Source organism: Python bivittatus, unplaced genomic scaffold (assembly GCF_059951505.1).
Source record: "Python bivittatus isolate LINGU-HERP-01145 unplaced genomic scaffold, Pbiv_v1 ctg000070_np1212, whole genome shotgun sequence".
NCBI classification, from domain to species: Eukaryota; Metazoa; Chordata; class Lepidosauria; order Squamata; family Pythonidae; genus Python; species Python bivittatus.
Window position 1 is genome coordinate 2,332,464 of NW_028277034.1, and position 24,428 is coordinate 2,356,891.

Genomic DNA, 24,428 nt, shown 5'->3' on the forward strand with positions numbered 1-24,428 from the left:
TTTTTGTGATGAGGTTCAGTCCTGAAACATATACAACCATGATAATGGAGATAAGATATGAGTGAAACCAGCTCAACACAGTTCTAGCACTAGTAGGAGCTTCCAACCAAAGTGGATGATTTCAGTAGCAATCTGATATTTGTAAGTAAAATTAACCAATAGCTGGGTGGAATTTGGACATCTATTTTTTCCTGATGGAGTTATATCTTCGTCAGATGCTATATTATGCTATGATTTGCTTAGTCACAAAAACTAAATCACCATTGGCAATGGTTTACATGCTGTAACCTTCAACATGATACAGGAATTGTATCATGCCTCTTGTGAATAAAATCAATGATTTCATTGGGATTAGAATTGGGCAAGAAATTAATGTAGGGGCAAAGCCTATTGCCCCAATGGGATCCCAGTTTTGCTTCCTGAATGTTCAGTAAGGACAGATACGAGCATTCAGGAGACATGGTAGAAAATGTGTTTCTTGGATGAGGAATACGTTGAGCATTACAACATCAGTGGGGAATTATTTAACCTAAGCAACTGTAGGGGAGAACCTTGGGTCTCACCTGAATCTTCAATCAGAGAGTTATTGTTTTTAAACCAAGTGATGTGTGGAGGAGGAATCCCACTTGCTGTGCAAACTACTTCTATGGTTTCACCAATGTTTGTTGTCTGATTCTGAGGGTGTCCTGTAATTGTGGGTGCCACTGGTTCTGTTTGCAAGAAATAAAAATGTTAGGAGCAAGATCTGAAAAATGCCCCTCTAGAAAGGCAAACCTGAAAGCAACTGATGCTTCATTACAATAAATGGAAGGAACACAATGGTTAGTAGCCTTGCTAGAAGCTCTTTCCTAAACTTGTAGAATGAACACAAAATGTTCCAACACAAGTACACAGAATTTATTTATATCCATTAGATTTCTCATTTATAGACCCTTCAACATTACTGCACCTATTTTTCTAATGTAAAGATTACTTGGATGTGAAAGAGCAGGATTTATATTGATCATTTTCCCCCATACATGACACATCAGAGGTGCACAATCTAAACCTCCCATGTGACCCCTGGGAGCCTTGAATACAGCCCCTAAATACTTCCAGATGTGATCAAATGTCACTGTTAATGTAAAAGAACAAGGAACTAATCTGGAACTTAGGCTTAATAACTCAACTTGATTTTCATTAACTTTAAATGTAAATGAAATCAAATCCAGTTTTTGCACTAGCTCAACCCACTACTTTTGGAGTGTGGTCTCTTGCACATCATTCAAATCCCAATGCAGTCTTTGGCCCAGAAAAAGCTGTACAACCCTGACCAATGTTTTACACAGTGAATAAAACTGCAAGAAAACACACACTTTGGGAACATATTAAATATATTCATTTTTGTATCCTACATTTTGCTCTGTATTTTCTTGCTTTGCATAATGATTACTGCTTAAATGTTAAATTGCTCTAGGATTGCCTACTTAGACAGTGATTGCAGAAGACTGACCGCACAATTTCCTGTTATGTGGAGATTGGGAAATGCATGAAGACTATGGTGTGATTTCCGAGCTTGGCAGAGGCCACCATATACAGTCCTTGCCTACCAAAAAGATTAGCTATCCTTGATGTAGAGAGTTTAGGTGGATGCTACAGTTAAAGCTGAGAGCATATATAGAAACATGGGTGAACCACTGACATTTTTTGCCTGATTTTTGGGTTGATTCAGTTGGGGTGACAAATAACTGAATAAAATTAGGCAATATTCCCTCTTATTGTCACACAGCATAGGGATTACCTTGAATAGCAAGATGTTTGACAAGGCAGTGTCGAGTTTTGCTCTTTTTATCCAGAGCGATGCACACATACTCCCCACTATCTTGGAGGGTAATATTGTGGAGAAAGAGACTCAAGGTAATGTTCCCCCCAATGGCCTTTGTGGTGGTGCCATTCAGCTTCTGGAGGGCCTCCAAATTCTTGCAAACAGGCATAGGCAGCCTATCCAGGCGAGTCCCCAAAACACGAGGGCTGAACTTAAACCAGGAGAGGTTTTCAAACGTGTGCTTGTCTGCGGTGCAGTGCAAAGTTACGTTGTGCTTCTTGGTAGGCTGGCCTTGAGGCTGAAGACTGATCTCAAGGCCTCCTGGGAATAAAAGGAAAAGGATCAGAAGGGATCAAAAAGAAATGATCAGAGAACCATTGCCTATCATGCTCTGAGAGAGAATAATGCTTGGTGGGCCTCTTATTGAAATATTCCGAGACCTCTTCAGGGGCATCCATCAGGACAGCATCCACAATCACTCAGTCAAAGCCTTGCCCTTTTTTACATGTATGAAAAAGGGAGAAGGCTTTGATCAAACATTTGTGACTGCCATCTTGACTTTTTCTGACTCCCCTGGAACTGTTATCACTGAGAAAATGAGTGGACTCTAGTTCCACTTATTATTTCAAGGATGGGCATAGACTCCATAGAGCATTCTTTCAACCAGTGGATGGAATTCTATCTTCTGCTCATTTTGAGGAAAGTTTTAAGGATGGGTGCAATAAGCCTCACAGAGCCTTAAGGCATCCATTTCAAGTCCTGAAGCATCCTCCACCAAATCTGGAAGATTTTTCCCATTTTGAACCTACCAAAAGAGACTGGGTGTTCCTTGGTCCCAAGAAACTTGCTCATCCTGTGCTACAGATTAGGCCCTATGTCTTTTCAGATGTCATTGATTCAGACTCCAACATCCATCACTACTGGTTAGGCAACAAAGTGGGCACAGCCAGGACCAGAATTAAATTTGATTCAATTCAATGCACATGTTAATATAATTTAATTCAGCTAGCACGATTATCATAGAATCATAAAAGCATAGAGCTGGAAAGTACCTCAGAGGTCAACGAGTTCCTCAGTATTTAATCATTTTAAATTTTAATAATTTTCCTCTTTTGTAACCTTGAAAATTACAGCAGGGTTTTAAATTATGGGAGGGCTCTGATGTCTGCAATCAATGCTTTTCAGACCCTGAAATGGGTGAATGAATGACCCCTGTAGGTCATTTTGGAGCTTCAATAAATATACAATAAATCTACACATTAACCAACAGAGTTTTTTTCCACAAACAGGGAGATTACCCAGCATTCAAACTCTGTTTAAAACTTACTCCTAAAAAGTAATAACAATTTTCTCTTTCACAACCATTACACAAAACTAATCTACTCTGAACTTGCCATAGGAATATGCTAGTCTTATTACCAAAGGCATCTGCCTGAAACCATGAGTGTCCTCAGGGGAGGACAAGAGAGGGCATGATGTCATCATACAAATGACACAAATGGTTATTTGTGTGATGACATCATGATTTCATTGCACAAATAATCATTTGTGTCATTTCTATGATGACATCATGCCCCCTCTTGCCCTCCCTTGAGGATGCCCTGATCTTTTACATTCATTTGGGAAGTATTTCTATGCACAAATACAGAACAAGAAGGCACTTGACATGGTTAGAGAAACAGAGGTAGATGTGTTCAGTGGAAATGCATATGCAAACAAGACTTACTAGTCACATGAAAGGAAATTATTCTTTCACCCACTCCGGCTTTATTATTTGCTACACATCTGTACAAGGTGGACACATTTGCTGCTTGAATGGTGAGACTGCTAACGGTCTACAAGAAAAAAAGTGAAGTGGTTTAAGGCCAGGCTAATGCTAAAAGCTTGAACTGGTCTCTTGCAAAATGAGTCAATGGAACATGTGGCCATGTTAGTTTATCTAAGCTATGAATTCTACTGCAACACAACCCACCCTTGTTTGAAGTATCCTATTTGCATCTGAAACTTACATGACCATTTGGCTTCCCTCTGTGGTGAATAGAAGTAAAACTGTTCATCATTGCTCAACTCTCTGGCAACAATAGTCAATAGAGAGCTTATTGTTTGTCCATAAAAATCCAGAGATGGAGTAAAGCTGAAAAACCAACACTTTCTCCAGGAATTTTTCTACATCCCTCTGATCAGGCTTAACCCTGATTTATGTAAAACTTAGACCCATTGAGTTCAGAATGATTTTCCTGCTAAGAAGTGATACTTTGACCTAAGAACTATAATATAAATAGAGGAAATAAATACTAAATAATATTGCTTAAGATTTCAGCCTGAAGCTATAAACCAAACCGCAAACAGTACTTACTAGAAAAAAGCCATTATCTCATGGGGCTTAACTCCAAGTAAGCCCTTACAGGACTGTTGTCATCATCATCATCATTTCTACATTGCTTCTCATATTAAAAACCTCCAAGAACACTTAAAATGCCATTTCTAACCAAACCTAACTCCTAAGGTTCAAAATCTTTTAGATTTTGCCCTTTGTAAACCCTTTTAAATTATGCATTTCAGTGAATGCATTTATGATAACTAATGTTAGGGATGATTAATAATGGTAACAAAAAAACCCCACAAAGATATCTGCCAAGTTTGTTTTGCTTGATGTATAATGCTATCACATCCATTTTACAACTAAGTTACTGGGCTAAGAGATACCTGAGACCAGCTGGTATTTATAATTTATAAATTTATAATCATTCCCCAGTTTTCTGTCACTGGACTATGTGACTTTCTGTTTTATGCATACAGTTCTTCATTTATGTAGCAATTTTATTTATGCACAGTGAGAATTGCAATATATTATTTAGGATCGTAGGCTCATGATTATGTCTTATAAATAAGCCAACAACTTAGATTCTACCACCAAACTTTCCAACAGCAAATAGCAAAATCAATGTCTCACCTTCATTTTCCCAGCAATAGCAACAAACTGATCTTTTAGGATTTCAATCTGATTTCCACCTCTTCGGTCTGTTATGGTTTTCCATTTCTTACATGCATAGGGATTATTCCCCATTCTAGCTTGGCTGAGAAAAATAAAAGAAATTTCATCTTTCACTTGTATGCTTTGCTAACAAAATTACTGTTTCACAATTGTTAATAGTAGGTGGCAAACTACAATTTTACCTGCAGTGTTCATTGTGGAGAATAGCATCTCCAATATGCTAGGATTATCAGCGAAGTGAGGTTAAAGACCATGCACCAGTGATCTCAGCTTTGTGGGAATCACTTGGAATAGGGAAATTAAAAACCATCTAACCCCAGTGAGTCTAATTAAGATCTTACCTCCAATATCCAGCAACTAACTGATCAGCTGAGCTCCACAGGAGCTCTACAGTTTGAAGATGGAGTTAATGGGGTAGAAGTTGCCTATATGTGCTTGATGAACATAGTGACTGAATGAGGATATCTGATTCTGTAGAACAATCTTTCTCAACTTCTGTGCCCTCCAGCTGCGCAACATTCACTCCAAGAATTCTCAGCAATGGGCCTATTTCAGAAGAGCCTTAACAATTAGAGAGACGAGTATCCAGGACATTACTGGACAGCATCCTCAACTGGTGGGGTGTAACAATGAACAGGAAAATTCTTTTCGCACTGCAATATTTTTCTGCAGCTCCTATTTTAGGGTAACCCATAAACTCTCAGATGATGCCTAAAAGTCCTTACTACTATGTGCAAAGAGATATTCTCAGGCCCTCAAGGTAAATCCTTTCTTTATTCTGGCCAGCTCAGCCCAATTAGATACCAAAGGTAAGAAACAGTGTTCTAGGAATAAATCTCCATTCATAAAACTAACAATCAGAGTTCATTTTGTTCGAAGAAAGGCAAAGATTAACATGGAAACCACTGGACTCCCTAATATATTTCTCTGGACTACTGAACTTTGCATAGGAAATGGTTAGGCACCAAAGGAAGAAGACAGTGGAAGTTGTTTTAAAAACAACAACAGGAAAACAGGCTCCTTTTTCTTTTCTTTTCTTTTTTTTTTTCATTCTAAAGGAAGTCTGTTCTCGTGCAAAATTCAGATAAGGGAAGTGAAGTGGTCCTCGGTCAGAGCTCATTCTATCATTCCCTACCATCAATCAAGGGGCTTCCTCTGACATGCCCTTTCACAGAGATAAGACAGCCAAATGAAGCCCTGGTTTGCCGTGGCGTAGGAAATTGGGGGAGAAGACCACAGATCTGTCATATGGATCAACAACAATAAAAACATTCTAAGCTGAGAGCCAGCAGCCACCTATAGCCAAAATCTGGCACACAATTAAACTGCTAAAAGCCCAGTGATTTTCAGGGAATCTGAGCAGCTTTAAACCATTGCCTAACTGGCTATAGACAAGCAAACAGTAGCTATCAAGCAGAAAAGGTTTTCCTTATTTCTTTATTGACTTAGACACGTTAGCCCTGGCAAATCTCATGGTAGCTTGCAAGAGACTGCATGAGCATGAATACTAAATAAACCCACACTGTGCAACAACGTTCAGTTGTTTCGCTAGTTCTGTGCTCTGCCTGTGCCCAGCCAGGTCTTGGCATCTAGCTGATCTGGAAAAGCTAAGCAGGGTCAGACTGGCCTGGTTAGGGGACCACCAGAAATCCCAGGGCTGTAGGGACAACTGGAAAATCCAAAACATCCCTGAAGAAGGCAGTGGAAAATCATTTGGGGATCATTCCCAAGGGAAACTACACGGACATACCCAGAAAGTCATCAGGAATCAAGCTCAATTCAAAAGAGACTTCACTCCCCCCTCCCTCCCTTCCTTCCAACAATCTTGGCTATGTCTGAATGGAATAGAAAAGCAGGATATATATTAATCTCAATCAACCACCCAACCCAGAGTACACCGCATTATCAACAATATTCACACGATCACCAGAAACAGAGAAGCAAGTTTTGGATACAACTCAGGTTAATGGATATCACTAACAGAGAACTTTTGCCACTACAAGGTATTTTTCCCTAGAAGAAGAAGTCACCTGCCATTTTGCTATGTTTGTAACACCTTTTGTTGCTGGATCCAATTCCCAAGTGCCTTTATAGGCACAAAGTCATGAGAAGGAAGGAAGTTGTGGTTCCAGCCAAGAAGGGGTGGAAGTAAGTATTTTTATATACCCCCCGTTCTTCCTATAGCCCACAATGGCTGAAGAATGACCTTAACCATTTGGGGAGGCAGCAAAGGGTATCAGACCATGACATACATGTGGATGGGGCTCGTTTTAAGAGACTGCCAACATGCTCAGAGATTGCTTGGAATTATCTATTCAGAATTAGGGCTGAATGTTTTCCCTTCACTCTGAATTAGCTTTATGAATTGGCTATGTGACACTGCTAATGTGATTCTTGATTTGGTGGGATCAGGTTGCCTGCAGGATGGTTTAAATGAGTGAACAAAAAAGGAGCAGAGCCATTACTGAGAAGGGCAGGAACAGAGGCATCTGCAGGAACAAAGGCTCTCATCAAAGTGACAGAGGCAGTACTGCATGAACATGATGCAAACTCTGCCCCTTTCATACATGCAATAGATGTACACATGGTGCTGCTTTCATCATTTGCCTGTCTTTGCAGACACCTTTGCAGAAAGAGAATTTCAACTTCTCTGAAAGCTTTCTTTTGCATCAAAAGGTTCATTTTGTGATGATTCACATACAAGACTTGAAACTGATTACTCCATAGAGAATTCAGATCTTCAGGATCTCAGTTTTGTTTAAGGAAACTTTCTAGCTGACATACAGATTTTAAGTGAGATCCAGGTCAGAAATACATGGAAATCACAGGTTCTTATTGTGTAAGGGAATCAAAAATATGTGAAGAAAGCATTCCTTGCTCTTCTTCCATCTATCCCAGTGTTTCTCAACCTTGGCAACTTTAAGATGTCTGGACTTCAACTCCTAGAATTCCCCAGCCAGCCATGGAGTTGGAGTTCAAGTCCAGACATCTTAAAGTTGCTAAAGTTGAGAAATACTGATCTATAAGAACAACTCTGTAAGCTTTCAATAAATGATAAATCTTCATAGTGTTTTTGTGGAACCTAGCCTTCCTCAGGCTACCCATCCCCCGATATGTTAGTCTTCAACTCCTATAATGTTATTCAGGTCTTTGGGCCATAAATAAAAAATAGTATACAATTCCCATAATGACTGGACAGCAGTGCTGCTGGAGTTGAATTTTAGCTCATCTTGATAGCTTAAACTGTGGTTTATGGGGAAAAGCCACAATCAAACCCTAATATTAGATCCTGACTTATCCTAAAACTAATTAAACAACCCATAGAGGACTCTGTGGTTAGCCCCAAACCAAAAATGGATTCTGATCTCAGGTATGAAGAAAATCCAGACTGGATATGGCTTATTTGGCTAGTGTAAAATTATGGTTTCCTCTGAACTGAGCATCTAAGTGGATAATATATAGTGAAATCTGAGGACTGGAGTACATTTCCATTGTCCTCAAAAAATGGTCAAGGTTGAATTTGGACAGATGCAAAAAATGGAAATCCACATTATAGGGCAGCTACTGAGAATTGTAATGCCTCTACAGCATTACAATGAGAAGACTTTAAGCTGATCTTTGAGAACCTGGAGAGACTTAGATCCAATTGTCTCTTTGGTACACTAATAGATCTGAATGCAAAATCTAGATGAACTCTAGAGGACAGTGAAGAACTAGCATTTCTGGGTCTCTTTGCTGCCACCTAGTGGTCATCTAGATTTTTGGAGTCCCAAATACTAAGCCTAGGTATACTGGAACCAACCCAGCAAAAACTGATTTGTGAAGAGAGAACTAAACAAATCACCAACACAGTATATTAGTACCAAATCAAATGTGGAAAAAGAAATAACTGGGAAATTGTGTTCTACTTACTGTGGATTGAAAGTGCATTCTTCCTCAAATTGCCAGTACCACTGAATGTGGCTCACTGCTGGAACAGCATATACTGTACATGTAAGAGTTTGAGTGGAGCCATATTTGTAAGAATCCACAGACGACAGAAGAGCATTCTCCCCAATCTGAGGTGGAACTGCCAGAGGAAAAGTTAAATAAATGAGTAGCAGTTAACAGGAACTAATTCTGAGAGAAGAGATGGACATCCTTTGAGATTCAGAACTTTGAATTGATTGTCACAATTTCAGATAGAAATCTATTTGACCAGTGCTGGTCACCAGGATGTCCCTTTTTTGCTCCTTCACTGGCTAACAAGAAACAGTGTCTAGAATTCCCTTTCTGTTACTGAATCCATCTCATTAGAGGAAAGATTTATGTCCACCAACTCTGGATGAGTCAAGAGATTCAGGACATGAAAAAGGAAGTTTTCCCCACATAATGCATTAATGGAATGTGCTACCAGAAGATCTGATGAAGACTGTTAGCTATGGGATTTGACAAATTTATGGTAGGAGAACTCACCAGCATCTACTAATCATGAGGCCTCCAAGCCGTCTCTAGGTTGACAACACCCTCCTATCTACCAATTGCTAGGGAATAAAAAGAAGCCAATGGGTTCAATCTGCAACTAGAATGCTAAACTAAGTTTGGTTTCAACTTCATACTAAGTGAAAAGTAAGCAACCACATTATGACTTAATGCTACATGCCAACCAAACCAATGGCTCCTTTGAGTAACCATGAATCCCTTTCTTTCCTTACCCCAGTTTAAATGAAAGATTAATTCATTTCTAGGAGAAAAGACAGAATGTTGCACTAGAATTCACTTGGGCAGAGAGGACAAAATCTGCTCCCTTATGCTGCTCTGGTACAGAGTTAACTGATCACAAAATAATTCATGGTATTTAAATATTTGCTTCTCCTTTAAGTGCAGTCAAATTCTGAAAGTGAAAACTGCCTTATTTATCCTCCAGATTACCCTTGGCTCCTTGTTGCCATCCTAAAGCATTTCATGAACATGGGTTCAGCCAGCATCGCCCATTTCTTACGAAGTGACCAGCATCATTCCATAGCAGTATTTGGATATGCTGGTTGCTAACTGTGGGATGCTGTTCTCCCTACACCACCGCCTCCATGGCTATTTTTAAAGCAAAAGATGAGGAAGTTTCCTGAGGATGCAAAGGAAGGAGGAATGCAAAGGGTGAAGCTCAAGAAGACAGTGAACAGAAAGCAGGAAGGATGGGCGAGGTAATGGGAAGTATCCACTGTGATCCAGGAGTAAGAAGAAGCATGAAGACAGGAAAAGTCCAGGACACAAAGCCCAAACCAAAATATACAGCAAACTGAAAGCAACATTCTTTCTATAACAAAACTGGACTTTCAAAAGTCTGTCTCTTTCCCCCCCTCCCCCAAAAATAAATAAACAGAGGAGGTTACTGAAGTCAAACAAAATGAATTCAGCGAATGATGACTCATCTGGCCATACATACATCAACCTATTATTTTTGCTGCTTGCCTGTGATTGTCAAAAGCCAGGGTCTAACAAAGCACTGAAAGCCAGAAAATGTCCTGCCTGAGTTCTCATGGCACATTAAGTCAATGGAAGGCAACTAATGGTCAGTCAGGATCCACATTTGTTTTTCCGGCATCTAAGGTCCCCAAAGGTAAGATGGCTGTTTTGGGAGATACCACCACAGAGGGAGGAACAAAAAAGTGGGGGTGATCCTTTTTTGGGTAGTCGGTTTCATGTGCAAAATAAGGATGGTAATTTTTATAGTTGCGCCTGATTATTATCAAACAAAAAGCCCACAAAAACGTTGCCATCAGAAAATCAGTAGTTTTGCCATCAAAGTTCAGCAGTGGGATCTGGAGGCTGGAATGCCCTGCCCTCGACTTCTTTAAGCCATGACTTATTTTACCCTTAGTTTGATGAATGAGTCACTGTTATCCGGCCTACGCATAAAACCAAACCATATGTCATTTTTAAAATCACAAGCCAGTTTTCCACATTATTCTAAGCCATAACACATAATGAGCAATATGCGTTACTGGCTTGGGCATTCAGCTGATGGACTGTCTGAAAAATGCATCAAGGTACATGCCCTACCATCTATCATCTCACAGAATAAAAGGTTTCGTAACTAGTTTCTAAGACTGCTAAATAAGGCATTCACAAAAAAGCCTGGGCATTTTCCAGCCCTGATCATCCCAGTGAAACCTTGGGTGAGATCACCAAATTGACCTGACTTCTCATATGAGAGTACCAAACTATTATGAAACTTTAGCTTTCTTACCTCAGAATTAGATTTTACAATCTCACAAGAGTTCAGCAAATTATTTTATTTGGGGTGGCTGAAGGTTTTGTTTTTTTTATCTTCCAGTCTGAATCCTGGGTCTGTGGGCACAGCCTTTTTAATCCTGGTCTATCAGACTAAGGGCTCTTGTGCACTTGAACCTAAGCTGCTAGTCTTCTTTGCTGGTCCAGGCTGTTCCTGAAGCCAACTTAAACTCAAGCCCAGATTGCAGTGGTTTAGCTATGGGGCCAGGTTGGTATTTAGTCCAGATAATGGCCACTACACACCCGAATTGGTCATTCCCCTGCCTTTTGCCCTTTCCTTTGCAGGGAAGGCAAGCCCCACTAGCTGGCTCCTGGGCGGATCAGTCTACTAGTGAGTACCTTTTCCTTTTGGGGATAGCTCCCTCCTCACTAGTCTCCGGGCCTTTTCTTTGCACACATGGGTACTTTCATATTCTCTTCCCACATTCTCTCATTTGATAGCAACATAGACTGACACACACACACACACACCCCGCCTTACTGTACTATCGTTGTTCTGATGCTACGATAATTAAAGCAAAGGGGACTGGTTGTTCTTTGTCCATTATGGGTCCACAGCAATTTTGTGTCTCAGGTTCATAGAAGCAAAGGAGGACCATTCATTGAAACTCTGAACCTTTGTTCCGACATGCCTATGTTGCAATGTAATAATTATTTTTCCTAAGGGAAACAGAACAAGTGCAAGTGAGAAATAAAGGAGAATAGACTTCATCCAAAAATTGAAAGTATGTCCACTGGGAGGTATACAATGGAATGGCTATATGCAGGCAAAAAACATGATAACTCCACAATGGACTCCATGGCCTTTATGGGCCATAATCAGATCAACTGGAAGAAGAAAGAAAGAAAGAAAGAAAGAAAGAAAGAAAGAAAGAAAGAAAGAAAGAAAGAAAGAAAGAAAGAAAGAAAGAAAGAAAGAAAGAAAGAAAGAAAGGAAGGCAGGCAGGCAGGCAGGCAGGCAGCCAGCCAGCCAGCCAGCCAGCCAGCCAGCCAGCCAGCCAGCCAGCCCCTTCCCAGCTGAGCATATAACAACCCACTGGCCTTGGATGAAACATTTGTACAGGACAGTGGCCAGCCATTGGAGGGGAAGGGGTGACTTGATATTGTAGCCAAGATCTACAACTTGGGTAGCTGGGGATATGTCTAGAGTGGAATGAAAAGCAAATAGACCAACATTCAAAAGAGAGTGAGATGGCTCAGGATGAAAAATGTAGGCTGGGGATGGAGTTACAATGGGCTAGGAGAGGATGAAGGAACATTGTTCACTTCCACACTCTAGAAATGGTGGGTGGCCAGATTTCCATGGAAGAAATGGCGAACTGAAGATGACTCTGCTAAAAGCGGAGCTGACGACCGCAGCGGAATGAAGAGCTAGTGAGTAGACTGAGTGCTCTTCATAATTCCTCTCTGGACAAGGAGAGGACTTGAGATCACCCACAAGTGCTCCAGACAGTTGCTCCTCATGAGGAGACTGCAAGACAGTGGTCTCTGTCAGGTTAGAGGTCTGGGAGGTGAGGGAATAGCCATCTTGCTCAAACCGTGGTTGGCGCCTTTAAAAGGACATTGAGTTTATGTACTACCTTTTCTAATCACTTTTGGAAATTCCTTGTTAACTGCTTTTCAGCTATTAGGAACCTTTGGATCGATAAGCCTGAAAACACCGAGTGAGTTTCTTTCAATCCTTAGCAAAATAAGTTTTAAATACAAGATTAAGGACTTAAAGGGACCTCTTTTTTTGGAATAAGCAGCAAAATGTTGGTTAGAACTTTGATTTTGGAAAGTTACAAACAGACTAAGGGTCCAGATGGATTTGAAGTAAAAAATTAAAATTAATTATAAGAATCCTTCCCGTGGGAAAATGCTTTTGTTTTGAATTCTTTAAAAACATGATAGGATGGGACTTTGAAGGTTGGCCACTAGAGAGAACTAAAAGGAACTAAAGATTACAATTAAAGGATAAGAACACTTAAATTTGACTTACTAATACAGAATAGAGCAAAATATTTTAATATTGGACATATTGAAGGATATTGATTACAATGGACCTAGAAGTTAATTTTAAAAGTGTCTGCCTCTATAGATAGACTGTGTTTAAAAGATGTTATGGAAGAACAAGTTTTACTGGACCAGACTGAGACTAATCTGAAAATGGATTTAAAAATGAGAGACTACAAGAATGATATGGAAAAAGATGCTACACTGCACATACAAAAGAAACTGGCTAATGTCTTAATAATTAAAAGGGATATACAAATAGTAAACCAACAGACTAACCTGGATAATTTTCCATATTGGACTTACAAAAGAGGCTTGTTAAAGTTTTGAAGAATTTTGTGAGAAGAGACAAATAAAAAATGAAAAGAAATCAAGTTCTAGGACATTATTTGAAGGGACTAAAGCTTAAGATTGTCAAAGATAAAAGAAAGGAATATAAAGTTGGTTTATCTGATCAAGGTTAAAATAAATACATTGTTATCTCTGGTAACCCTTAATGGACTTTTGCTGATCAGGACTGAAATGATGAGGTTTTAAGGATTTGTTTATAGATAAGGGATGGGATATGGGAAGAACAGATCATTTGTTGTATTTTAAGAGACAATGATATGTTTATACTTGTGATGAAGGGGGAATTCATTTCTTTATACATCTCTTTCCTTTTTCTTTACTATATTCTTATTTTTTTTTCTATTTTCTTTTTCTTTTCCACACCTGTTTTTTTTATTCTTTTATTTTGTTTATTTTGTATTAGTTTTTTATCATTGTTTTTGTAATTTTAATAAAATTACTGTTAGAAATGGTGAGTGGCCCATAACAGCAATGGGGAAGCATAAATGGCGGATCTGGCCTAGCAGTGGCTTTCCCAAAGTTTCTCACCCTCACAGTAACTTCCCAATACTGTCTAAAGAAGATTGTTCCATATACAAAACCTGTATTCTTCCCATTGAATTCCATCTCTTTCCTTCATTACATTTGGCCACCTACCTGTATCTCTTAAGCCTGCTTTACCCTTTTGATAACTAGGCCCTTTCAAATGTACCTGTTCTCTAAACATGATACTTTAGGAACAATCTCTGCAGCTTCCCCCCCAGTTTATTTGCAACTATGGAAAAAGTAACTTTTTTTTTTTAATGGCAACAAGATTTTACCGTTTACCACCAGATGAAATGTGTGCTTCTCACGCTCCTTGTTAATGGGATTGGTCAGCACAACAGTGTAATTTCCAGCATCTCTTTCACTCATTTCAGTAATCATCAAGGAGTAACCAAGTTTCACAGTACGATTTGCAACGATAGCTTCTCCGTTTTTATACCTGCAAAACACAGTTGATTCTGTGGCTTGAAAGATGTGGAGATAGAACAGATGAAACAGTGCATTTGCATCTAACCACACTCTACTTTCCACACTCCTGGATACTCCAGTACATTGCAATGAGAGAATCTAATTTTGCCTACACAGCATTCCTAAGATTAGGTGAGAGTTGGGAAAAAAGGAGTTATCTGTCTGCAACTCTCAGGAAACTTCATTGCTAAGCAGGGATTTTCATTTGTTTGAAAAGAAAAATAGAAGAGAAAAAGGATCCAGTTAAACACTAAGCATATAGATATTACAGTGAGTAACATCATAATAATAACAAAAGCATAAAACTTTATTTTCACTTATCCTTTCTTCAGTGCTCACAAAGAAATCAGAAGTCCAACATTTTCCTTTAAGTCTTCAATATTTCTATGTTGTTGGTCATTGTAAAATGTATACAGAAAAGGAGAAAAACTAAAGAGTAAAATTTACTCTCTAGGTCTTACCATTTTGCTTCTGGGGGTGGATACCCTTTGAATAACACAGACACCTTAGCTGGTTCTCTGAGTACTGTCTCCACCAGAAGTGGCATTTTTCCCAAAAAGAGAAAAGGCTTTTCTATCAAAAATTTAAAAGATAATCATTTAAAACAATAGACAATATGGTTAATAATATTCACAATATAATGGATATTAATACCACTAGTTTTCAAATTGCTTGTTGACTCTAGAAACCAAAACTAGTCTTTAACTTCTCAAAACAATCATTTCATGATATTTATTTTTACTCACCTTCTATAGTAAAATACCAAAAATACTGAATTGACCAATATGGAGGTACTTAGACCCCCCGCTAAGCCACAGTTTGTGGAACAAGCCACAGTGCCTGGTTACACTTGCACTAAGCCATATGTCTTGGATTATAAACCAGAGCAGCATGGTCCTCATTTCCTGCTAAGCTAAGACCCAGCAGCTTAGCTAGCATATGTGGGAACCCATTTATCAAAGCCACACAACTATCAGTCAAGGTCATCACAGTGACAACAGCCAGATTTAATACTCACAAAATATGGGGAAAACCAATCTTACTAATATTTATTAGCTTCTTTATTCTAGCATGACCGTGCTGGCTGAAGATGATGGGAGTTGTAACTAAGTAGGCTCAATAGAAGGTTCTCCAGGCTGAAGGCATTTCTGGTGACTCTCATTTTGAATATCCTCACTCACTTTGTGGTTTTCTGTTAAGACTAGGCATTTGGGAAAGTGGGGATATTCCAGATCATATTTTTATTCATTATTTATTTGTTAGATTTCTGTTCCACCTTTGCTTCAGCAAGTCAAGGCTACGTAGATAGTAGTACTCTCTCCTCCAATTCTTTTCCCACAGCAACTATATATTAGCTTGAAAGACAGATACTGGCCTAAGGTTACCAGTGCAGGTTCCCTGATTAAGGATGAACTTAAACCAGGCTCCACTCAGTTTAGACCAGGGTTTCTCAACCTCAGTAACTTTATGACGTGTGGACTTCAACTCCCAGAATTCACCAGCCAGCCACACATCTTAAAGCTCATAAAGTTGAGAAACTCTGGCCTAGCCCAACCCTGTAACCAGTACACCTCACTGCTGATATTATGTGTTTAAAATTGACATTCATCCATTTTAATATATTTTAACTGACTCTGATGTTACACTGATTGGATCTGTCTTACACTATTGTTGGCAAACCTTTCTGATAGCAGCTAGACAACAAACTGAAGAGAAATGCTAAAGATGGAAGAACTTATTCCAACGGCAGCCTTGCATTTCTGAAAACATTCAGCTGTGACCTAACAAGGCACTCTGTTCCTCATCTATTCAGACACAAGCTTCACTTATTTATAGACTATACATTCATTTTACTTTTGGCCATCCTCACAAAGAAGGAAGCTTATTAGCTTATAGGGTTCATTTTTAAGACCAAAGAAACTTTGACTCATGCGGTTTGCCTTGATTTTGTGGGCAATTATTTTCAAGGTTTCTCCCACCATCTCACATTTTATGACTGTAAAGCCCAAAACTATCCAGAATCAAGCCTTACCATGAACAATGACATTAATTTTGTGTCTCTTTGTCATCTGGCTGCTGGAGGCCATACAACTGTACAGACCCCCATCACTTAAAGTCACGTGTTCGATGGTGAGGGTGCTCACAAACTTCTTCATTTCATTGCCCAAGGATGTCATGGCTTCCTTGAATGCAGCATTCATTTTCTGCAACAGAGTTCAAAGGGCATTCACTCAGCATTATCCTTTCAGCTTTCCCTCACCCGTAGACAGGAGTGGTTCAGGGGAAGATGGTGGGCAAGCATTACAATCAAAGGCTACTCCTTTTGTGCATGTATACACAAAAGAGCAGGACTTCATCACAATGCCGTGTCTGCCATCTTGCAGATTTTAACCCACAACCCTGCATATGTCCCTGTCCACTGACTTAAAATCTGGCAATTAGACCAGGAGGAAGAAAACAGGGAGCATGCATTTATCAGCATAGCATCTTTGGCTACTGGGATCTGACTCAGCTGATGTAGCCACTGGAGTAGATAAACATCACCCCTCTGTAGAGCATGGCACTGGCTTCAACACCAGATGGGCAGGGAGCCATTCAACAACTGCTCATGAGGTTCCTGCCCCATGAATTCCCTTTCTCTTCTATTGCCCCAAAGTTGTACCCAGCAGTTCTTGCCAGGAAAAACAATGCTTCTCTGCCTGCAACTCAGTGGTGCTACAAGGGTTAGGAGGGCTCCAATCAATCTGCCCTTTTAGTTCTCCCATGAACATGCTCCCCAATGCGCAAACCCCTTATGGACTTTTTGCATAAAACATTAAAAAATGAACTTTTGATTTATGGTTTTGATGATTAGATAGGATAGATTATAGAAAGAAGAGAGTTATGTTATAACCATAGAGTAAGAGGTAAATTTATAATTGTACTTATGATTACTGCAAAGAAGATTGGAAGCTAGTTCTTTGTATCTTTTTTCTTTCTTTTCTGTTTTTCTTTTTCTTTTTTTCTTTTCTTGCACTTTTAGCTTACTCTTTGATTTCTTTCTTTTTTTACTTTATATTAGTTTGCATTAGTTTTTATCCTCCATTTTAAAAATCTTTAACAAAAACTATATATATATATATATATACACACACACACACACACACACACACATATATATATAAAGAACATGCTCCCAATGTGCCACCCCCACACACACACCCCAGTTTTTTTCCCTGCTTAGCACTCCCATCTCAGTGCTCCCTACTTTCCTTCCCACAGAGTGTTTTCTCTCTCTTCTTTCGCATGGCCCTGGCCCTCATGTACGTTTGTGTCACCCAATTGTCTCTAGGAAACAAGGGGAGGAAGGAGGAGAACCAAATCTTGGTCCAGACCTGAACCTGGAAACCTCCTAACTGACTCTCTCAATAATCCAGCCCAACTAACTCTGCTGCTATTAATCATCAGACATCAACTGATTAAGGATGAGCCAGAATTGATCCTTTTGATCAATGCAGTTTGGAACATTAAACACACACACACACATACACCAGGGCCCCTTTGGGCTGGAGTCTAGCAAATTCCTCTTTGATTAGAAAGCTCCCTGGTTTCTGTTACCTTTTTTGAAGGGTAGTCCCACTGAAACTCAATTCTCACATTCAGCTCAGTCCTTGCTGTACAGTTTAAGGACAGCTTCTCTCCTGCTGCCAGCTCTACTTGGTGCAGAGGGCTCATGCTGAGGTCATAAATTCTGTATCCTAAATGGAGGGGGCCGAAACCAGAAGAAAAATTCCACTGAAAGCCATATAGAAAATATACAAATGTTCCCATTCTCAAATTGTGAGATAAACGAATGATATGGGGAAGTGGGCTATCCGAAACAAGTAAAAAAGCCAGTATGTTTGTCCCGAAATGCAAATAGTACATGCCCTGTTTAGTTCTGCTACTCAGGAGAAAGACCCTGAAACTTCACTCCCTGCCCTGTCAACGGACGTGGAAATAGTACTTCTTGATGACGAATGTTTAATTGACTAGTTAAATGTTTTAACTAGAATTGATAAAACTCAAACCAGCAAGTCTAAAAATAAATATTGATGTCAGAAATCTCCAGAAAATCACACAACTGTAAATGAGACTGGAACATTAAAAGAGAGAAAGAGAGAGAACATACTGGAAAAAAAGCAATAGCAAAGTGGTTCCAAGAAAATAATATGGTCCCAGCTATCGGTTATTAAGTTCCATTTCAGTGGGACTTTATCTTCCCCTTTTGATTATCAATGTGGTGATAATCAAAAGTGTGTACTGTGGTGTTTTAAGCTCCCATTTTCCCAAATAGTTACTTTATAAGCACCCAAATAAATAAACAAAGCCTATCACTTACCTAAAACCACCACAACGTACATCACTGATTGATAGCTTTCACCATCTATCTTAGTTTTGCAGAAGACCATTCCTACATCACTGATCATGTTAGTGGGAATTGTGAAACCCTTTTGATTATCCCATGTAACTGACTTTCCATCAGGAACAAATGTTTTCTCTGGATACTTCTATATGAATAACAAAACAACAATAACTTTAATTCTGATGTTCTCTAAAATAGTCTAGTAATTAGGTACAGAACTAAAGGGTCCCATTTGACCTTTGAATGGCATGTAGGGGGTCATAGTCTAAGAGATCAGTAGAGTGAGGACAAAACCTAAATTGAATTTCAATTGAAATGTAATAAGAATTAAAAGTAATGAAATGAAATGCAATGATTATTCTCCATACAGTTAATGTTTCCATTCTGCCAAATTAAAATTTACAATTACTTATCACTTTTGGAGGAGCTTTGGAAGTCACATCAAGACTTTGGGGAAGAGGGATCTAGCATCGGGTTACAGTTTATGCACTTCTAATCTAGTAATTATAGAATTATCTTTCACATCTTAAATTCACCTTTCTATTTATGCTCTTTTACACAGTGCCTTATTGTCAGGCCCTCTGCCTCAAATGTAAAATATGTAACGTCAACGCAAAAATAAAAAAGAGCTAAAATCACTGGCAAAAGGAATTATGATAGTTTGTCTTACTGAATGGAGTGATACATTCAGGTTTGATGAAGATCCAAGGCATGGAATCACCACAGTTTTGTTTCCAGTTATATATACAGCCCCAGGCTCACTGACTGACATCACAAATGGAGATCTGTAATCTGAAGAATATAGAAATTCTAAATATCATTGAATTTTCAGAATCTCTTATTTAAAGCAATTTGTTTACAGCATTCTGTCCTAGTAAGTTGGAGTCCAGCAGCTGAACTCATAGTAGATTGAACACTGATGCTGCCAGGGATGGACTGTGACTTGGGGTGGCTCCCCCAAACCCATAACTCAGCCAAACAAGAAAGAAAGTGCTGCATAAGAGAGCTGGTTGTAATTCTAGTGTTTGCCATTTTATACTACACAGCACTTCTCTAGTCCAACAGCAGGCTGAAACAATCAGCACCTGTTTTAGGAGTATATCACCAATGAAGACTGCAAGAATTCCAAATGGCTTGGAGATTGACAGCAACTAGAGCAAAGTTTCTTTTCTCTTAATAGGTAACAAATATGAAAGATTCCATGGGCCTTTTAATTCATTTTCTTACAGCCTGATTATCCTCATGATGTAGGGCTGCCAGGAATAATCTATAATTCAACTTCATTTGGAACACAGTGTGCCATACTGATTCCTTCACTTCAAAAAGAAAAAAAATTCAGAGCAGAAGAAGGTGCAGAAAAGAGTCATCAAAACTTCCTGTTTGGGAAAAATTGCAAAATGTTGGGCTTTTTAAGCTTGGAAAAGGATATGGGAGGAAATGGTATTGAAGAAGTGCATAAGGAGATTGTTTTCACTCTCTCACATATTAGAATCCAAGGTCATCCAGTAAATCTGAATGAAGATTCAAGACAAATAAAGCAAGTAAACAAATAAAAGAAAGTTCTCTTTCATGAAGTCCAGAAGTAAATATGGGTAATGCTTTTAAAAGCTGTTGTAATGCCCACCAATTTGAGTGGTTCTTAAAGCCAATTAGATCAATTGGTTTAGAAGAAACTGTCAGTGGAGATTTGTTATAAAGGTGAGATATTTTGGGGACTTGAAGAGTCTGTTTCTCTATACTAGTTGCTGGAGAACACACATGAGAAGGCACTGTTGTGCTCACGCCCATTTGTGGATTTCCAATTGATATTTAGCTGGCCATGATGAGAACAAGACAGTGGAGCAGAGGGGTTTTTGTTCTGATCCAATATGGTTCACATTTGCATAATATTAAGGCAATTTTTCCATTAAACAGAAAAAGTGCATTATCTCAACATCTCAACCTACCTTGTACATAAACATAAATGCTTGATGATGTATGGTTGTCTTGGTAAAAACACTTGTAGGACCCCGTGTCGTTGCCTACTGCTTCCGTCAGGGTGAGCATCTTACAGTAGGTATCGCTGGCACACTCAGTCACTGCTACTCGGTTTTCAGTGCTCGTCTGGTTGTTAGGCAAAAGCCAATCCAAAGTCCTCTCGCCACTGGGGGGGGGGGGGGGGGGAAGTGAACTGTAAGCTATTTAAGGATATTTGAGTCCTATGGAATCCTCTGCTAATGGTCTGCATCAACACTGTTAAGCCATGGTTCACAGAGGTGCATTTATCGAAGATTTATCACTTAATGAAGCCATCACAAGGCAGGCCACAAGTCACTTTAAATACAGTAATATTTAGTAGAATGTGTTCACTTCTGTATCTGTGATCCACTGAACATGCATATGAACTGTAGTTTTTAACTGTTTTCAAAAATAGTTGTGCTCACATTAAATATTACAACTGTATGTCAGAACTCAAATCATGCTTTCCAGACTTAGCATGATTTTCTACGTGTCTAACTCTTCCATTTCCAAATTGCAATAGTGTCGGTAGGAGGAGAAATGTCTGCAACTTAATCTTAATGCAACAAGATATATATGGAAGATGCTGTAGCACAGGTGGTTTAGATTCCTTTATCCATGAAAAGTTTACATTATGGGATAAACTGATTTTAAGAATATTAGGTAAATCCTTCTGAGGGCAGATAAATTGGGCAGCTTATAATGTTATTACCTTGGACCAACTTAACTCTGTTGAAGCTGTTTTTTTAAACTTTGATAGAAGTGGAAACTGAATTTGATTTAGAAATGTTGAGTTACTGCAAGGAAATTTAGATTGCCGAAAATTGCAAAATGACAGTATAAACAATTAAAACATCTGATTTCATAACTGGGTCCAGATGCATTAGCAACATCTAAAATTCCTGAATTATTGCTGATATTGGTATGTGTTTTAGATGATTTTAGTCCACAGTATTATTTATAAACTAAGAGTATTGCAAATATTAACTATCTCCAAGGAATAAAGACTTGGAACACTCCATATTAATATATCAGCAGTTATTGGTTTGAAAAATACAAAAATATGCTTCTTATGATCTTAAGATAAGAGTCATTCAACAAAAGATGGACATTCTTCCATGTGTATTGGGACTTCTCAGATAAAGTTCAAAGGGGTTGGTTGTCAACCTCATCATGCTGGAAATGTAAAATGAGCAAGGAGACACTTACTGTATATGGCATGCATAGGATTGTCTCATTACTGTTCCATTCTGGTTTAACATCTCTACATTTAATATTGCACAGATCAAAATGCTCTTCAACTATGTATCAAAAACTTGGAATGTATCACTACATGAAGAATTATGGGTTTACTTAGCATAGGGTGCAACAAAAAGGCTTACTTTATGATGTTGGGAAGATAGGGAGACCCCAGAATAAATATTTGGGGTCAATTGTATGTGTTCACTTTCTATTTATTACTGATTCTTTTTCTGTCTAGTGAAAAAACTGATCAATATTATTCCATGAGGTCAACTTTTAATGGTATGTTTAAAAAATTGGGCTGAATAATATGTTTTCCATATGTAAAATATGCTTTTGTTTAATTTGTTGGGGGTATGTCTTTATAAAAAAGCAGTAAAATAATAAAAAAGATTGCTTCTTGGCAGCTTATTCAACTTTTTCCCCCACTCAAGATCGGGAAAGCCCCCACCCTTCCAGTAGGCTATGAAGAGTTGGCTCTTTTATGATACTGAATGATTAATTTGATTTGATATGTTAAGGCCACTCAACTCCAACAACTCTAAAACATAAATTAAAAAACATATTAAAAACCACATAATTGCCTGGGCCACAACCACACTACCAAAGGAAAAAACAAATCTCAATAGGTCACCACAACCACCCTAACCCCGGGCCTGGAACAGAGACAGGTCTTTGGAGTCAGGCATTGGGTTCAGTGTGAAGAGAGCCCACTGAGGATAGGATGTAACTGTTTGGTGGAAGCATCACTGGGGGCGCCATGCAGTATAGTGCAGTGTAGATGTTGGGCATTCCTGTTTTATCTTTTTTGTTTGTTTTACTGATCTTGCTGTGAACTGCCCAAATCTGTCTTAAGCTTGCCTGACTGTAGTTTGTCTAAACTGCCTTAGATTCCTTAGTTAAAATATCTGAACGTTTAAAACTGGATCATTGGATTGGGTCTAGTTTGAGTTAGGCTTAGAGTGTGTGTCCATTAAAACCAAAGGATGTTAAATCAGCCATGACTAAAACAACTTCTCTGGGTCAAGTCAGTTTCTGTGCAACCGTATTCATGAAAAACCTTTCTGCGTGCTATAAAAGTAGAAAGCACAATTAGTATCCTTAGATGTTGCTGCTTATTTTTGTGCTATTTACGCAGGAAGTCCACATAAAAGGATGTGCTAAGCAATATTCCAAAAACAAAAAGTGTGACTCCTCCCTTTTTGTACACAGTAAGAAGACTACAGGTAGTCCTCGATTTACAACCATTCATTTAGTGACCGTTCAAAGTTATGATGGCGCTGAAAAATGTGACTTACAAATGGTCCTTGCACTTATGACTGTCGCAGCATCCCTGCAGTCACATGATCAAAATTCAGGTGCGTAGCAACCAGCATGTACTTACAACAGTTGCAGCGTCCCAGGGTCACATGATCGCCATTTGCGACCTTCCCAGCCGGCTTCTGACAAGCAAATTAATGGGGAACTGCATGATTCACTTAATGAGCGCGGTGATTCATTTAACAACCACCGCAAAAAAATGTTGTAAAATCAGGTGCGGTCACATGATGTCTTACTTAATAACCTCACTGCTTAATGACAAATTTTCCGGTCCCTATTGTGGTTGTAAGTCGAGAACTATCTGTAGTGCTAGAACAAGAGATGGTAAACACAGATATCTAAACTTATATGATGCCAACCTGGACGTATCCAATATAAATAGTCCTCTTGCTGAACACAAGCTCCTTAATCAGCATCTAATCTGATGGCAGATCGTTACAAATTGGGAGTGAAGGATGGTAAATAAGGGACCCCGTTTCCTAAAGTGGCAACAGCCTCACAACTGCAGTTCTGTCACTCTGACCAACCCATAACAATTGGGTGCCAGAGGGGGGCAAAATTGGATGAACTGTCTAAAACAGAAGTAGATAACCAGTGACCAAATCTTTAGCCTAATTTCTTTAGCAGAACTGTAGTTTTCAACAGAAAAAAATTCCTATTGCTCTGTTAAAGGTTTTGCCTTTCCTTGAAATACAGAGTCTGGACAGTATTTGTTCAGCATTGACAAAGCAGAATTGGACCTGGTTTTGGACGGGAGATGGCCAGGGAATGTCTATTGGGAAGTTGAAAACATCTCAGAAGACCACAACAGAGCACTTCTATAATGTTGCTAAAAAATTACATAGTTGTATCTGTGCAGCCACCAGGAATCAAGCTTGGCTTTAGACTTTTTAGCTCTTGAAAGAATCATCTGGAATGACCTGCTGTCTATTTCTGGCACATTACAATCTGGGTTTATAAAGGTAGATCTATTGGGGACAGACAGAAAGTGCCAATCAGGAATGATGGAGGAACTGACATTTGCTCTTTTAAACGTAGCAGCAGAAGTCAAAGTAAATAAAATCTCGTCCTTGAAA

The 24,428-nt window shown here is 39.0% G+C and overlaps 1 protein-coding gene across 1 annotated transcript in view; it reads right to left on the minus strand.

The window, feature by feature from the left end:
* Positions 1 to 24,428, minus strand: part of KDR (kinase insert domain receptor) — a 52,378-nt gene that overhangs the window by 20,779 nt on the left and 7,171 nt on the right. Inside the window, exons 3-14 of the mRNA XM_007425330.3 lie at positions 20,739 to 20,935; positions 19,463 to 19,584; positions 18,769 to 18,937; positions 18,006 to 18,145; positions 16,441 to 16,612; positions 14,870 to 14,981; positions 14,216 to 14,379; positions 8,712 to 8,868; positions 4,758 to 4,881; positions 3,531 to 3,639; positions 1,781 to 2,125; positions 564 to 710 (exon numbers count right to left, since the gene is read on the minus strand). Of these exons, the coding sequence (XP_007425392.2) occupies positions 564 to 710; positions 1,781 to 2,125; positions 3,531 to 3,639; positions 4,758 to 4,881; positions 8,712 to 8,868; positions 14,216 to 14,379; positions 14,870 to 14,981; positions 16,441 to 16,612; positions 18,006 to 18,145; positions 18,769 to 18,937; positions 19,463 to 19,584; positions 20,739 to 20,935 (1,958 nt within the window). The remainder of the gene's footprint in view (positions 1 to 563; positions 711 to 1,780; positions 2,126 to 3,530; positions 3,640 to 4,757; positions 4,882 to 8,711; positions 8,869 to 14,215; positions 14,380 to 14,869; positions 14,982 to 16,440; positions 16,613 to 18,005; positions 18,146 to 18,768; positions 18,938 to 19,462; positions 19,585 to 20,738; positions 20,936 to 24,428) is intronic.